At 43.3% G+C, this 17,052-nt stretch overlaps 2 protein-coding genes across 2 annotated transcripts; both read right to left on the bottom strand.

The window, feature by feature from the left end:
* Positions 1-316: 316 nt before the first annotated feature.
* On the bottom strand, positions 317-2,187 carry LOC140179316 (uncharacterized). The gene is made up of 4 exons (XM_072218040.1): positions 1,955-2,187; positions 1,539-1,831; positions 1,145-1,255; positions 317-1,035 (listed from the first exon to the last, which is right to left on the bottom strand). Exons 1-4 carry the CDS (start codon positions 2,185-2,187, stop codon positions 317-319), a joined length of 1,356 nt encoding a protein of 451 aa, XP_072074141.1.
* A 32-nt stretch (positions 2,188-2,219) lies between these two features.
* LOC112748877 (uncharacterized) lies at positions 2,220-3,981 on the bottom strand. The gene is made up of 2 exons (XM_025797121.1): positions 3,231-3,981; positions 2,220-3,190 (listed from the first exon to the last, which is right to left on the bottom strand). Exons 1-2 carry the CDS (start codon positions 3,979-3,981, stop codon positions 2,220-2,222), a joined length of 1,722 nt encoding a protein of 573 aa, XP_025652906.1.
* Positions 3,982-17,052: the final 13,071 nt, after the last annotated feature.

Below are 17,052 nucleotides of genomic sequence, written 5' to 3'. Positions count from 1 at the left end.
GCTGCTTCGACTTGTCCGTTAGTTTGGGGGTGTTCGACAGACGAGAACTTCTACTTTATCCCTAAGCCGGCAAGAAACTCCCGAACATTTTATCGACGAACTGTGTCCCGTTGTCCGAGATGACGACCTCTGGGATTCCAAATCTAGCTATTACTTGCCTCCACATGAACTTTCGGCAGTTTGCCGAGGATATACTGGCCAATGGCTCGGCCTCCACCCACTTTGTGTAATAATCGATGGCGACAATTAGGTATTTGACCTGCTCCGGCCCAACCGAAAAGGGTCCTAGCAAGTCCACGCCCCATTGGGAGAATGGTCAGGAGGCCATCAGTAAGCTTAGTTCTGCTGCCGGTGCTTTGTGGAAGTTGGCATTTTCCTGGCACCTTCTGCACTTTCTCACAAACTCTTTGGAATCCGACATCATGGAGGGCCAATAGTATCCGGCTCTGACGAGCTTCTGGGCTAAGGCCTTTCCTCTGATGTGATGGCCGTAACACCATTCGTGGACTTCGGGTAAAACGTAGTCCGTCTGGTCGGGGCATAGGCACTTCAGTAGGGGTTGGTTCAGCCCTTTTTTAAATAGCTGGCCCTGTATTGTCGTATACTTAGTAGCTTCTCTTCTAAGCGCCTTCGCCTTCTTGTCATCATCAGGGAGCTTACCCCCTTCCAAGAAATCAATGATTGGATCCAGCCAGGAGAGAGGGTTGGTTGCCTGTATTATATGCAGGGTTACCGTTGGTTCCTTCACTAAACCTTGAATCAGAGATCGATTTCCCGTTCCTGGCTTTGTGCTTGCCAGCTTTGATAGGAGGTCAGCTCGGGTGTTCCTCTCTCTCGAAATGTGCTGTACCGTGACCTCGTCAAACTCCTCGCTCAGCTTTTTGACCTTCTCCAAATATTTATGCAGCAGTGAATCTCTGGCCTGATATGTTCCATTAATCTGTGATGTGACGACCTGATAGTCGCTGCATACATCCACTCTGGTGGTCCCGGCCTCTCTTGCCAAGATTAAGCCGCCAAGAAAGACCTTGTATTCTGCTTGATTATTGGACACCGGGAACTCAAACTTGACCGATTGCTCATATACGACTCCCGTTGGGCTTTCTAGGAAGATTCATGCTCCTCCGGATGTTTGGTTGGAGACTCCGTCCACATGGAGTCTCCACCGTGTGCTCGACGTCTCGGGAGGGTTTCCCGTTACTTCTACCAGAAAATCGGCCATAGCCTGGGCCTTGATTGCGTGTCTGGGTTCGAACTGTAAGTCATATTGAGACAGTTCGATTGCCTAGGTCATAATCCGGACCGTAAGGTCGGGTTTTTGCAGCACTTGGCGGATCGCTTCGTCCGTCCTGACGATTATCTGGTGTCCTTGGAAGTACTATCACAGCCTACAAGAGGAGGTCAGGAGGGCGTATGCCAGCTTTTCCAGCTTACTGTACCTCAGTTCTGCCCCCTGCAATGCCTTGCTCACGAAGTAGACCGGGATAGTGCCGTGAGTCTTCCCGCTAGTCTCTGCACATCTTTAACACATCCCTGACTCGTCATCCTCAAGATTGCTTCACATTTCTCTGGGTTGGCTTCTACCCCTCTTTGGATTATCATGAAACCTAAGAACTTCCTGGTTTCCATGGCGAAGGCGCACTTGAGAGGATTAAGCCTCATGTTGTGCCGCCGAAGAGATGCGAACACGGTTTCTAGATCACCAACGAGGTCGTCGGCTTGGGTGGTTTTCACCAAGATGTCGTCTACGTATACTTCCACTGTCTTGCCGATAAGGCTGCTAAAAACCTTATTCATCAACCTTTGATATGTAGCTCCTGCATTTTTGAGTCTGAAAGGCATCACCTTATAGCAATATGTACCCCCTGGCATTATGAATGCCATTTTCTCCTCGTCTGGCCGGTGCATCGGTATCTGGTTGTAGGCAGAGTATGCATCCATGAAAGTCAGAAACCGGTACCCCGCGGCCGCATCTACAAGCGCATCAATATTAGGGAGGGAAAAGGAATCCTTGGGGCACGCCTTGTTGAGATCGGAATAGTCCATGCACATTCTCCACTTTCCATTGGCTTTCTTAACCAGGACTACGTTCGACAGCCAAGTCGAGTAGTCCAGTTCTCGGATGAACCCCGCTTCTAGTAGGCTGGCCGTTTGCCTGGTCACCTCGTCAGCTCTTTCCTGAGACATTTTCCTCCTCCTATGTGCCACTGGTTTAGCTTCTACCCTAACGGCCAGATGGTGAGACATGAATTGGGGTCAATTCCCAGCATGTCGACCGGCGTCCAGGCGAACAGATCGCCGTTTGCTCGAATCATTTCCACAAATGGTTCTTTTAAGTCATGAGGGAGATTCCTGTTCGCAAAGGTGAACTTCTCTTCCGTGTCACTGACCCTGAACTTCTCAAGGTCTTCTTCAGGTTCTGGTCGGGGTTTGTCGTCAACCCTCGCATCTAGGTCGGCTAGGAAGACCCTGGCTGCTTCTTTGGACTTTTTTCTTAGGGAGAGGTTGGCGTTGTCGCAAGCGACTGCCGTTTTCAAATCACCCCTGATGGATCCAAAAGACCCATCATCAGCAACAAACTTTATCACCAGTAACTTGGTACAAATCACTGCTCTGAACTCATTGATGGTTTTTCTACCCAAGATAAGGTTGTAGGCCGTGGAATCCCTTAGGACAAAGAACTCCGCCATTACCGACCTCTTCCCTCGGCCTGCTCCTATGGAGATCGGTAAGGATACTATTCCATCAGGCTTAATAAAGTTATCGCCTAAGGCAACCACACTGTGTTGGTGGGTCCTCAGGTCGGTGTCCCGGAGGCCCAGAGCGTCAAACACATTACAGAACATGATGTTCGAATTGGTTCCAGTGTCCACAAGGATTCGTCTGACCAGACCAGTCCCCACTCTTGCCGTGATCACTATAGAAGGGTTCTCTGGCAAGTCGTCGAACCATTGGTCCTCTGGACCGAATGATATTGGCTGGATTCTCCTGGAGGGGGGCACGAGACTAGACGATGACACCGCCAAGACTTTGGCATCCTTCCTGCATGCCAACTTCAACCTGGGGGCGACGTCCCTCCCGACCACCACGTTTATTATGGTGAGGCCGCACTCATCGTCCTCCTCGGGTTCTTGCCTTTGTTTAACGGTGCGGCCCCTGTCGTCGCCAGATCGGTTCACAGTCCCATCTCCTGGGTTCCCTTATGAGGTGAGAGAACTCTGCCAACTTACCTTCCCGGATCGCCTGCTCCAGTGCGTCCTTCAAATCGAAACAATCCTGGGTCTTGTGGCCGAAGCCCTTGTGATAGTCACAATAGAGGTTTTTGTTCTCCCCAGTTATATCCTTGAGTTGTCGGGGCTTCGATAGGATCCCTTTGTCGGCTATTTGCTGATACACTTCGACGATCAGAGCTGTCAGGGGAGTGTAGTTAGTAAACTTTACTACCCGGGGGAACGGCTTGAAGGCTTTAGACGGCCCTCCGTCCTTGGAGTGCTCCTTAGGCCTTTCCCCATTACCGGGCTGGCGAGCAGGGTTATAAGCGGGCTGCCGCTTGTTGGCTGCCACGACTTGGCTAACCTCTTCGTCTTTGATATATTCCCTGGTCACATTTTGGATCTCCTGCATCGTCCATACGGGCTTGGTGGTAAGGTGCTTCCTGAAATCCTCGTTCAGTAACCCGTTCGTCAAGCAAAAACTGGCCACTGAGTCGATCAGGTCGTCAATCTCCAAGCATTCATCATTAAACCTATCCAGGTGCTTCCTGGTCGGTTTTTTGCTTCTCTGTGTCACCCCTAACAAGTTGATCGGGTGCTTAGCCTTAGCAATACGTGTGGTAAACTGAGCCAGGAAAGCGCGGGTTATGTCCGCAAAAGTTGTGACGGAGCCTTGGGGGAGAGCGTTAAACCAGTGGATTGTCGGCCCTACCAAGGTCACCGGGAAGGCGCGACACCTTACTTCATCACCGACACCTTCCAGATTCATCCTGGCCTCAAAGGCCGTTAGATGTTCTTAGGGATCCTGGGTGCTGTCATATCTCATGTCCGTTGGCTTATCGAAGTGCTTCGAAAACCGGACCTAGAGAATGGAGTGATGGAAAGGGGTTGCCCCATAATCACCAGGTGTCATGGCGTTCTCCTCGGTCTCTCTCTGCTGTCCTCTCTGTTGTCCTCCTCCGTGCGCCTCGAAGGAGGCCGGGTATAGATTTTGGGGTCTTGCTGTTTCCTCGACACCCCTCTACTTTCGCCTTGGTTTTCTGAATCAGATCGGTATGCCGGTATGCCCCTAGAGCGGTCTCTTTGGGGGCTTCTCCCTCTGGTTTCCCTCCTCCTTTGAGGGGAAGGGGAATGATGTTGCCTCGGGGGAGGTTGGTAGTGCTCTCTGTTCGCTAGCTCCCGTTCCAGGTTCTGTGCCCTGTGGCGCAGCTCCTGCATTATCCAAGGATAGTCGCTCCCCGTCCCTCCGAAGGGATGCCTTTCCTGGGAGCGGGAGGGAGGCTCCCCTCACCGGGGGGGGGGGGGGAGATCTCGTGCGCTCACGAGAGAAAGCCAGGGAGGCTGCCCCACTAGTTCGGGGGGCTACTTCTTTCCTACGTGGCTCGCCTCTATTATCTCCTTTCATGGGACCCAATAGGAAATCCATTCACGCCAGTCCCCATAGATGTAAGACCCTTAAATTTTTGAAAGTTATTAATAAATTATTATGATGTATTATATTTATTTAAGACTACATTTTAGATATTTTTATATAAAAATTTAGTAAACTCTTATTTATTATTTAGAGTTCTTATAATTGAAAAATAATGAGTATTTTATATGCCTTAATTTTAATATATAGATTCTTAACCTTATTTTATAAATAAAGGAGAATTAATCTAATTATCATCAATTATCATTGAATTAGCATTTATTCGAAAATAAATTTTAAGTTGGTAATTAAATGGTATTTCAAAGATATTTGCTTTTTATTTAATTTGGTTTTAAATTATTATTTTATTTTATTATTTTATTAATAATTTTACACTCCCAAAATAATTAACCCTAACCTAACCACCCCATACCCAACGAAAGAAAAGAAAAAAAGAAAGGGAAAGAATAGAAAGGGGGAAAACAGGGGAAGCTTGAAGAAAGAAAAAAAAAGAAGAAAGAAGAAGGGAAACGAGAACAGGAAAGAAAGAAAAGGGGAAAGGGAGAAGAGAGGGAGAACGGTGAGGAGGAGAGAGCATCGTTGGCAGAGGAAGACGGAGAAGAAGTCGTCGCTGTCCAGCTCGCCACCGCGCTCTGCCCTGTTTCGCGTCGCCACTGTGCCATGCGTCGCCGATAGCCGCGCGAGGAGGAGGCATCGCCGTCCCGTGGAGTCGCGTCACTGTCATCACCACGAGGAGCATCACGCCGCTGCTACTGTCCGTGCCATCGCCGTCGCCCTCACCGCGTCGCGCCGCTGCAAAACTATCACCGCCATCAAGCCCGAGACGGAGAAAAGAGCGCGCTCGATGAGTAAGAAAGGATGGAGGCTAGGTTTTGTCGCTGTATAACTCCATTGCTACCTCTGTTGTGCCCTGTTGAAGCTTCTGGAGCCGTTGCCGTCATTGTTGGAGCCGACTGGAGCTCGTCGCAAAAAGAGAGAGAGACTGGTGCTAGCACTGTTTTACCTAGTAAGAACCTACAATTGCTGCTGCTCTTGCTCTGTGTTGCTTTGCTCTGCCCTCTGTTTAATGGTTATTCTTGGTGCCTTTCCGTCTGCCAGAGCCGTTGCCATCGAAGTTTGAGCTAACCTCTTCTTGCCCGCAATCTGTTCTGCCTAACACCCACTGGCACTGTTTCACCTTGTCGTTGAGTCCAATTCCTACTAATTATATAAAAAAAGGTAAGAAGTTTATTTTAAAATTGCAGTTTCTAGTATATGTAAATATTTGAAAAGTGTATATGAGTTGGTTGTGGCTGAGGTTTTCTGGCAATATTTGACATAGGGTTGAGTATCGGTGCTTGTATGTCGTGCTTGAGGTCACTGTTGTTGCCTCGGAAGTGGTCAGAAGCCATGGTTGTGGCAGGCCGCAAGGAAAGAAAAAAGGGGCTTTGATGCGTTTGATTATGTTTCGACTTTTTGAGGTAGGGGTTTTTCTTAAATATATTTTACATTACAGGGTTGTTATAAATCGATATTAACGCGTAAAATACACTTTTTGTGATTTCGTGTGTCTTATGAATTGAATTGAGTTGTTTTAGTTGATTGAGATTATTAGTTTGATTGATAAACTGATCGATTGAGAAAGTTGGATATTTGGATTAGTTGATTGATGTTGTTAAAGTAGTTTTCCTTGAATTATTAGAGAACATTTATTATTGCCTTTTAGGTTAATTTTGGAAACGGTTTGATTTTAGAAAAGATTTAATATTGAAATTTGATTTGATATTAAACCCGATTTGATATCGGAATTTGATTTTAAAATAAATTTGGAAAGGACTTGATATTTGAAAATGGGTTATTTATTGAGAATGATTTGCTATTTTGGAAATGATTCAAAAAGTGTTTGAGGAATGGTTTGGTTTGAAACTGTTTGAGAAGACTGATAAACCCATATTTCATGAGTTCTTTTGTGCTTAATTTGAGTGATTTATACAATCCTTCACCTACTTATTCACATTAATTGCATGGTTTTGCTTTCCCTTCCTTATTATGTGATGTAAGTGAAAAACATGTTTCCTAAGCTTTAAAATTAATTAATTTAATTACCTTTATTTCCATTCGATGCCGTGATTAGTGTGTTGAGTAGTTTCAGATTTTCTAAGGCAGAATGACTTAAAGGATGGAAAAGAAAACATACAAAAATGGAAGGAGAAGGCAAAATGGAGGTTTGAAAGAAACTGGTATTCACGCGATCGCATGGACGACGCGATCGCGTGCCAAGCACGAATCAGCAGCGACGCGGCCGCATGACTGACGCGATCGCGCGCCTTAAGCAGAACACACATGACGCGGTCGCATGACTGATGCGACCTCATGGCAAGGAAAAGCTCCTAATGACGCGACCGCGTGACCCACGCGGACGCCTGACAGAGGCCACGTATCAGAATTTACAGAATACGCCCCCAGCGATTTATGAAGCCCTTTTTGGCCCAGATCCAAGTACAGACAGCATAGACCAGAGGTTATAAAGTGTGGGAATGCACCCATTCAAAGAGAGCTCGCTTATTTTACTTTTCAATGATTTAGATTTAGTTGAGAGGGAGATCTTCTCTCTCTCTCTCTCTCTTAGGATTTATGATTTCTTCTTGTTTTAAGAGTGACTCTCAATCCAGGTTTTACATTCCTTTGTTTTAGCTTCCTTTTACTTTTATTTATTCCAGCACTTGAATTGATCAGTGAATTTATGAATTTCTCCCATGTTACAGACTGTTATTTGAATTAATGATATTTGAGGTATTTTCAGTTTATGATTGTTCTCTTTGATTTAAGTTACCATAGCTTCCCATCTAAGGATATTTTTATTATTCTATCAATTTTACTTTTTCTCCTTTTGGTTCTGGTTAAGAATTCAGTAACTCAACAGTTATTAAACTCAACATAATTGATAATCGTTATCTTGCTAATTGAGCTGAACTTAAGTAATCCCAACCTTTTCTTAGGAAATAAATAGGATTCAAAGGTCAATTTAATTAGTCCCTTGACTTTCCTTTGCCCTAGTAAAGGTTGACCAAGTGGAGTTTAGATTCAACTTTCATTATAGTTGAGAGAGATAACTACGTTGGACCTCCAACTTCTCTTACCTTGCCAAAAGTCTGCTTTACAGTATTTATTTATTTTGATTGCCATTTACTTTACTTGTCATTCAAATTACTTGCCTCTCATCTTCTAAACCCCGATTACAACCTTTATAGCCAATAATAAGAACATATTTCCTCGCAGTTCCTTGAGAAGACGACCCGAGGTTTGAATACTCGGTTAACAATTTCTAAAGGGGTTTGTTACTTGTGACACCCAAAACGTTTGTATGAAAGGACTTTTGAAGGTTTAGAAACTATACTTGCAACGAGGATTTATCCGCAAATTTCTAGACCACACAAAAGTTCTCTCATCAAAATGGCGCCGTTGCCGGGGAACTGCTAACGTGTGCCTTATTATTGGTTATTGTAAATATTTTTCTTTTGCTTGTTTATTTAATTTTGTTTTTCCTTTTTATCTTTATTTGCTACTATGAACTCTCACCCCTCTTGCTTTGAGTTTGGTTCTAATATTGTTAAGGGAAATAGAAGTTATAGCAGGAATGTGTACCAAGGTCAGACCAATCAAGGATGGATGAAACCAAGAGGATCTAATCAACCCTTTTGGCAGCAACACCCTCCGAGATATCCTGGACAAAGACCATTCTACAGTGCATACCCAGCTGAAAGACATGGTGGACAACCTTGTAACTACCAACAAGCCCCACCCCATGCATATAAACCATCCTTTCAACATAACCTCGAACCACCACACTCACAAGCTTCTCTTCACCATTCGCCACCATATGATCCTTCCTTACCCCAATACCAATCCGATCGCTCCCAATCACCACCACTTTCCTTTGTATCATGTCCAAGTCCAGCAACCCAAGAAGCAGAGGATCGCCTAAGGGAAACAGTAATTAAATTTTAAACAACCATTCAACAACTGGAGCAAGCGCTAATTCAATGGGCTTCTAGGCGCTCAAATACACAAGGATCAGTCACAGCTCCATGTGGACAGCCCAATGAAGAGCAGAGCATGAAGGAAATGCCAGAAACTCCAATGGACAAGACAGAGCATGAATTTGTACTAGAACAATTAGAAGAAGCTGTCTTTGTTCAAGAAGAAGAGTTGGTTGAAGATCTAGGAGATGCTGAACTTCCATGGGAATCCAGAATTGAGGAAAACTCCGTCCAGGATGCTACAGTTGATGCTAAAGAGGATACTGTACAATCTCCAAGGCAAGTCGTTTATAAAGAATCAGACGGAATAATCCAAGAAACAAATTCCCTTGATGATGATAGTCACAAGTCTAGCTCTCTTAGTGATGAACTTGCATCCGCAAGTGAATTCTCTGAGATCGAAGAATCTTCCCCAAGTGAATATGAAGATGATGTGGAGGTAGATTTCTCTCAACCTCCAATCTATGACTCAAGTGATGAGGAAGACATAGAAGACTTTGACCAGGACACAGATACAATTGAAGATCTTTGCAAAGAAGTGGAGGAATTCACAGAAGAGCACAAGGAAATGGAACTTGCAGAACCACCAAAAACACCTATCCCAAGGCCATTACCACCTAATACAAGCTTCAAGTGGGTACAATCCTTAACTTATAACTTTACTTATTCACTTGAATATGGTTTGCTTGAAACAGATGGCCAGCTTAGAGCTCTTTGCGGCTTTAAGAGTAAGAGGGAAATGGCTCGTACTCAGAGCTGGTGCACAAGGTTCAATAAGGTTCCACGCTTCACCTCGAAGTACACGGATTGGTATCATGCTCAATTGCATGGATCATGGAGAACGTTTGGTCACCACGGTGAGATTCTACTTTTTAACCCGCCCGAATGGAAACATGCAAATCAAGACGGAGGCGGATTTAAAAGCAAGGCTTGGAATCCTAGACTCTATCCTGACATTCGTAGTCCTGGGAGCCTGAAAATCTGTTTGGAGCTGCTCAGAAGCTTTGCATGCTTAGTTTGGGACCCCGGAGGCTATTGGTATTCCAAGCACTGGTGGAGATTTTTGGAAGAATTTAAACATAAACCACCAAAACAGGATACTCCTCCAATGTCTATCTTAAGGACTTTAACTAAAAGTGCTAGGTGAGAGACAACCCACCATGGTATGGTCGCTTCTTTTTCAATTTATTTCTTGTTAAATGCTTTCATTTTTCCTTTTTCATTTTAATCTATTAAACCTGGAATCATGCATATCATTCATGTTAATCATTGCATTCTGCATTTTTCATGCATATATATAAAAAAAGGGGGTGCACGACGCGACCGCATGCCCCATGCGATCGCGTCATATTGCGAAAAAAAACCACCCGCGCGACCGCGTGACCCACGTGGCCGCGTGATATATATATCGGCGTAAGGATCCAACGAACAGAAAGTTAGGCTGGAATCGTGCGGTCCTTGTGTGTTTCGCACAAATTGGCCCACGCGATCGCATGCCCCATGCGATCGCGTCACTTGCACAATACCAATCCCACGCGATCGCGTGAGCGACGCGATCGCGTCGCATGGATTGCACATCACCCCAAAAGGAGACAGAGAGTTGCGCTAAAACGGCGCTGGAGTCGTGCGTTTAGCACGAATTCCGGTGACGTGATCGCGCGACCCACGCGATCGCGTCACCCTTCTTTCCCACCTCTCATGCGATCGCGCGCCCCACGCGATCGAGTCACTCCCATTTTCGCCCCAACCACGCGACCGCGTGCCCCACGCGGCCGCGTGGATTCGAAAATATAACCCCCCCAGCCACGCGAACCCTATCAGTCCCGCAGCCCCCACCCCCAACCCTCTTCTCCCTCTCTGCTCCCTCTCCCTTCAACCACCACCCAACACCACCCAGCCGCCACCGCGCCACCACCCAGACGCCGCCGCCGCAACAGACACCGCCGCCGCAACCCCCTCCCCTCCCTTCTTCTCCCTTCTTCCTCTCTCCTCCCCTCTCCACCACTGCCCTCCGCGACCACCGCCCACCACCGCCGGCCACCCAGCCGCGCCCCCCTCTCCGTCACCCACCCGCAAACCCCCCCTTCTCCTATCACTAACCCTAAACCCTCCCCCCGCCACTGCCCCCATCAGCCGCCACCGCAACACCGTGCCCCGCCACCGCGCCGGACGCCGCCGCAGCTACTTTCTTCCCCGTTCCACCCTTCCCGCCTACCAGGTTCCGCAAAACGCAATCCCCTTTTATTCGTTTGTCATTTTTCTGTAATTTTTTTCCGTTTCTGTTCATCATTAGGATAGATAGATACGCATGCTGTAGTGGATTTTTAGGTTGTTAGGTAGCTTAGGCTCTGGTTAGTGGATCTAGGTCTGTTTACTTGCACTGTTCCTGTTTATGTTTTATCACAACTGCAATTCCGCTATTCCTGTGACCTCATTCATATGCTATGATTTCTTGCAATTGCTGCTTGTTACTCCAAATTTTCCTGTTTCTATACATTACTGGTAACTGCAGCTAGTTTTTAATTCATATGAACTGCTATGATTGCTGTTTATTTTCCGGGACAATCCAATTTTAGCCGGAATACTGCCCAAATTTCTTAAAATTGTTTTCATTCATGTTTTGGTTTGGCATTTTCTAAACTTTGTTTTACTCTGCTTTACCCAAACCATTTCATGAATGCTATGGCAGACTTTCTTATCCTCTTTGATTTCCTGGTTCATAAACTGCATTTGTGATTCACTGATTCCAATTTTTGCTTTCTTTATTTCTATTCGAATCAGCATCACCCTATTTTCCTTGTTCGATTATGAGTACTTCTATTCTTACCTGTGAATCCTTGTTATATGGAATTTTTCTATGCCATTTACTTTAACCTGCACTTTCCTAACTCACTAATTTTAATTTACTAATTTCTTTTTCAAATTCTAACCATACTAACCCTTTTGATCTCTTTTCTGTTTATTTTCACTTTCCTCTAACTTTCTAACCATGGCATATTGTTTATTTTTCCATTTAACATGAATTCAATCACATTTCATTTACTCATTTTCCTTATTCTATTTCTCCCTTGCTGCTTTGAGTTTCCTTTATTTAATTGCCTATTTGCTTTTCTATTTTATCCATATCCTGGTTTTCTGTTTTTCAGGATGTCTGCCTCACAAAGGAAAGGAAAAGACAAGGCTACTGGCAAGCGCAAGAGAGGAGATTCCTCCCAGTCCATCATTGCTCTAATGCACAATTCTTCATGGCGGGAGAAGAACTTCACACAGCAGGAAAAAGCTGACCAGCTGCTCCCTGCGAATGACCCTATAAAATTTGCAAACCGGTACTGTGAGCTGAAGTATCCGGCTTTTGCAAACTCCAGAAATCTATACCTGGAGCGAACTCTGAAGATTCTAGAAGCACTCCAGCAGTACACCACTGAGCAAATCAAGCAAAGGGGCTGGTTCTTTCTGGAAAGAACACTGACAGAGGTCAATTCATCTTGGGTACGAGAATTCTACTGCAACTGCTATCTCACTACCCTAGATGCAGTGAACCTAAGAGGAAAACAAATTCTGGTCACTGAAGAGGCCTTAGAGGACATTCTCCGGCTCCCAGCCAAGTCCGATTAGCCTGATGGTTATTCAAAGGCTGAGGAGGACATGCGTTAGATGCAGTTTGATTGGGATGCTGTAAAGGCACGGATAGCTCTCGACCCGACAGTCCCTTGGAAGATGGGTCAGGACACTACCATGCCTAGAGGGATCAAGAGAGCATACTTAAACGATGAGGCTCGGTTATGGCATCAGATCTTGAGTAATTATGTGATGCCGAGTACTCACGAGACGGAGATCCCGGCTACTATGATCACCCTCCTTTGGTGTGTACTGGAGGGTAAGGACCTTTATCTGCCACGTTTCATTCGGCACTATATGGCCAGGGTCCACGTCCGAGGCACCCTCCCCTTTCCATATCTAGTTACACAGCTTGGCCGTCGAGCTGACGTGCCATGGGAGGCTGCCGATGAGAGACCACCAGCGGCGGATTGCAGGAAGATCATTCCGCACAGCCGAAACTTCTTAGCCTTGGGCCATAGACCACCACCATTCACTGCTACTGATGAGTCAGCCCCACCGTCTGCTGGACCCTCTTCCTCCACTGCTGCACCACCTACCCCTGCTACCACCACTGCACCTCCACTTGCCACAGAGCCCGTCTATCATCTGGTGCACCGCTTATTCCGACGACTTGACCAGATGGAGCGTCACAACAAGTGGCGCTATGAGCACCTAAAGCTGATGATACGATCCGGTGATATCCCCTCCGAGCCCGACACACCGTCCGAGGCATCTGAGGAGGAGGCGGATGCGCCCGAGGCAGAGACCCATCCCCAGGAGGCAGCACCAGCCGCACCACAGGCAGCGGTCCCACATCAGATTGAGGCTGCGGATCTTGAGATCCCGATCCAGTCAGCACCTCCTCCACAGCAGCCAGACTCCCAGCCTACCACCACTGAGACTCCAGCTACCATCCCTCCCAGTGATGACACTCCTTCACACCAGGCTTGATTGAGCATCGGGGACGATGCTTCCTTTTAAGTGTGCGGAGGTCGCCATCTCTGGCGTTTATTTTGGTGAACCACTACATCTTTTTTTCTTTTATTTTGGATATTTTTTTTTGTATTTTTCTCTTTTTCTTTTACTGTTATTTTCTGAGTACTTATACATTGCTTTTATGTATTTTTACTCTATTTTCTGCATTTTGCATCTTTAGTTAGCCATTTAGTTTATTTTAGTTATTTAGTTTAGTTTGTAATTCTGATTTATTAGTGGATTAATTAGTATAGCTTACCCTTTTTAGCATAAGATAGTATAGTTTAAAATTAAAAAATATAAAAAGGAAGTAAGCTAGGAAATTAAACATATCAGATTTAAATCCATAAACCTTGTATATAGCATTACATGATGTAGTTAAGCTGACAACATTTCATCAAGGAGGAACATTAAAACTTTAAAAGCCACCCTAAATAATTTTTTTATGAGAATAATGGGAATTTTTAACTAAACCTGCATACAATATATAAATGATATATGATGCTTGAGTTAGAGAACACACAGCCTGAGAGTCTTGAGCTTAAATTGTATGGTTGCATTCAAACCATAATTTCATTTCTGTGTGTTTCATTTCTTTTTATTTTGATGTTCTTTCCTTTGCTTTAATCTATATGTCCAATTATAGAATATAGAATAGATACATACCAAGAGAATGATTGAGGCCATCATTTGATTTTAGCTCACTCACCCCAAATTAGCCTACCTTTTACATCACCCTTGTTAGCCCCCTTGAACCTTTTAAAACCCCTTTATTCTATTTAGCCAAATTACTAGCCTTAAGCAGAAAAATAAAAAAAAATCCCAAGTGAATCCTTGGTTAGGTTAAGATAGAAAATCATGAATAGAGTTAAATGTGGGAAACCTTTTGGGAACATGGATGATAGAAATAAAAAGGTAGAGAAGTTAAAAGAAATAAAATAAATTTGGGAAGCATGTTCATGAGAAAATCAAAGTGCTTTAATTGCCATGTGCCTTAAAAAAAATTTATTTAATAAAAGGGGATACGAAAGAAATTCCCCAATGCAAAATAAAAGCAATGCACATGGAATAAAAAAAATAAAAAATAAAAAGTGAAACATGAGTATGTAACAATAAGTGGGATAATATGGGAAAATAGGTAAAAAGATTTTATTTTACTAAATATGTATGTTAGGTGAGATCTTAGTCTAATTAAGGATTCACTTATTAGCTCACTTGACCCTATACATAAATTCTTACCTTTACCTTGGCCCCATTACAACCTCAATTAAAGACCTCATGACTTTTTGGTATGACTATATTCTATAATTGTTGATTAGTTAGATGAAGAACAAAGTGATAGAAAGTAAGAATAAAAAGAAAAATAGAGTGAATAAACCTAATAAACACTGAGTGACTAGAGAGTAAACACAAAATCCAGTGAGGGTTCAATAACTCATCAACATATATCTATGCTTAAATTTACTAATTATTTTGCAAGTTTGTACAATGTTTTCTTTCCCATCTCATTTGCTAAAATGCTTTATTATTTAAGGGTTGGCTATATATATATACATGACTCCTTGAGAATGTGAATTAACTTGACTACATGTAAGCTTTATATATGAGTGAATAAGTTAGAGTTGCATGATGCATCATTCATTTAGGTAGTTGCATTTAAATTAGGTTGCATTGCATAACATTCCATCACTTTAACCTTAATTATTTACCTTGGATTTAGCATGAGGACATGCTAGTGTTTAAGTGTGGGGAGGTTGATAAACCCATATTTCATGAGTTCTTTTGTGCTTAATTTGAGTGATTTATACAATCCTTCACCTACTTATTCACATTAATTGCATGGTTTTACTTTCCCTTCCTTATTATGTGATGTAAGTGAAAAACATGTTTCCTAAGCTTTAAAATTAATTAATTTAATTACCTTTATTTCCATTCAATGCCGTGATTAGTGTGTTGAGTAGTTTCAGATTTTCTAAGGCAGAATGACTTAAAGGATGGAAAAGAAAACATACAAAAATGGAAGAAGAAGGCAAAACGGAGGTTTGAAGGAAACTGGTATTCACGCGATCGCATGGACGACGCGATCGCGTGCCAAGCACGAATCAGCAGCGACGCGGCCGCATGACTGACGCGACCGCGCACCTTAAGCAGAACACACATGACGCGGTCGCATGACTGACGCGACCGCGTGGCAAGGAAAAGCTCCTAATGACGCGACCGCGTGACCCACGCAAACGCGTGACAGAGGCCACGTATCAGAATTTACAGAATACGCCCCCAGCGATTTCTGAAGCCCTTTTTGGCCCAGATCCAAGTACAGACAGCATAGACCAGAGGTTATAAAGTGTGGGAATGCGCCCATTCAAAGAGAGCTCGCTTATTTTACTTTTCAATGATTTAGATTTAGTTGAGAGGGAGATCTTCTCTCTCTCTCTCTCTTAGGATTTAGGATTTCTTCTTGTTTTAAGAGTGACTCTCAATCCAGGTTTTACGTTCCTTTGTTTTAGCTTCCTTTTACTTTTATTTATTCCAGCACTTGAATTGATCAGTGAATTTATGAATTTCTCCCATGTTACAGACTGTTATTTGAATTAATGATATTTGAGGTATTTTCAGTTTATGATTGTTCTCTTTGATTTAAGTTACTATTGATTCCCATCTAAGGATATTTTTATTATTCTATCAATTTTACTTTTTCCCCTTTTGGTTCTGGTTAAGAATTCAGTAACTCAACAGTTATTAAACTCAACATAATTGATAATCGTTATCTTGCTAATTGAGCTGAACTTAAGTAATCCCAACCTTTTCTTAGGAAATAAATAGGATTCAAAGGTCAATTTAATTAGTCCCTTGATTTTCCTTTGCCCTAGTAAAGGTTGACCAAGTGGTGTTTAGATTCAACTTTCATTATAGTTGAGAGAGATAACTACGTTGGACCTCCAACTTCTCTTACCTTGCCAAAAGTCTGCTTTACAGTATTTATTTATTTTGATTGCTATTTACTTTACTTGTCATTTAAATTACTTGCCTCTCATCTTCTAAACCCCGATTACAACCTTTATAGCCAATAATAAGAACATACTTCCTCGCAGTTCCTTGAGAAGACGACCCGAGGTTTGAATACTCGGTTAACAATTTCTAAAGGGGTTTGTTACTTGTGACACCCAAAATGTTTGTATGAAAGGACTTTTGAAGGTTTAGAAACTATACTTGCAACGAGGATTTATCCACAAATTTCTAGACCACGCAAAAGTTCTCTCATCAAAGACCGAGAATTCTTAACTATTGATTGATGCTGTTGGTTGATGTCGGTTTAAATTGCGATTTATAGGATTGGTTGATTGAATTCTGGATTTTTCAATTTCCTTGGATTGAGTGTTGTTGTGATAATGGTTATTGGAAGTGATTTGACTGATTAACAGGCATTTGGTTTGGTTTGGTTGGGACCCGAAAAGGGTGGCAGTGTCCAAGTTTTAAAGGAGATGCTGCCGAAATTTTATAAAATTGGAAGTTTGATTTGAAGTAATTAATTAAAAAAATTTATTTTTAAACATTATATGTTTTAAGATTGATTTATTTATCAAAGAAAGAATTATGTTTGGGATTGTTAATGAACGGGATGGAAAGAAGGATGATGAGGATTGATGAGGATTTTCTTTGAAATATGGTTTTTGAATGAATTCGAAAATGAGATTTGGATTGATGAATGATTATGATGTTGAGAATGTTGAGATATGATCTTTGAATTATTCATATGGCTTATGAATTTGAAATATCTGAGATACGAGGTTCCCTGGATTAAGTGCCGTGGCTT

Source organism: Arachis hypogaea, chromosome 15, assembly GCF_003086295.3.
Source record: "Arachis hypogaea cultivar Tifrunner chromosome 15, arahy.Tifrunner.gnm2.J5K5, whole genome shotgun sequence".
In the NCBI taxonomy this organism is placed as follows: Eukaryota; Viridiplantae; Streptophyta; class Magnoliopsida; order Fabales; family Fabaceae; genus Arachis; species Arachis hypogaea.
This window is presented reverse-complemented; position numbering and strand designations above follow the sequence as displayed.

Excerpts from the sequence above, each read along its gene's own strand:
- LOC140179316 (XM_072218040.1), bottom strand. The coding sequence starts at position 2,187 with ATGTCTCAGGAAAGAGCTGACGAGGTGACCAGGCAAACGGCCAGCCTA. Across the intron at positions 1,832-1,954 it reads GATGCGGCCGCGGGGTACCG|ACTCAAAAATGCAGGAGCTA; the intron begins GTTTCTGACTTT and ends GATGCCTTTCAG. Across the intron at positions 1,036-1,144 it reads GGAGACTCCATGTGGACGGA|AATACAAGGTCTTTCTTGGC; the intron begins GTCTCCAACCAA and ends ATAATCAAGCAG.
- LOC112748877 (XM_025797121.1), bottom strand. The coding sequence starts at position 3,981 with ATGAATCTGGAAGGTGTCGGTGATGAAGTAAGGTGTCGCGCCTTCCCG. Across the intron at positions 3,191-3,230 it reads GGAGCAGGCGATCCGGGAAG|GAGATGGGACTGTGAACCGA; the intron begins GTAAGTTGGCAG and ends AAGGGAACCCAG.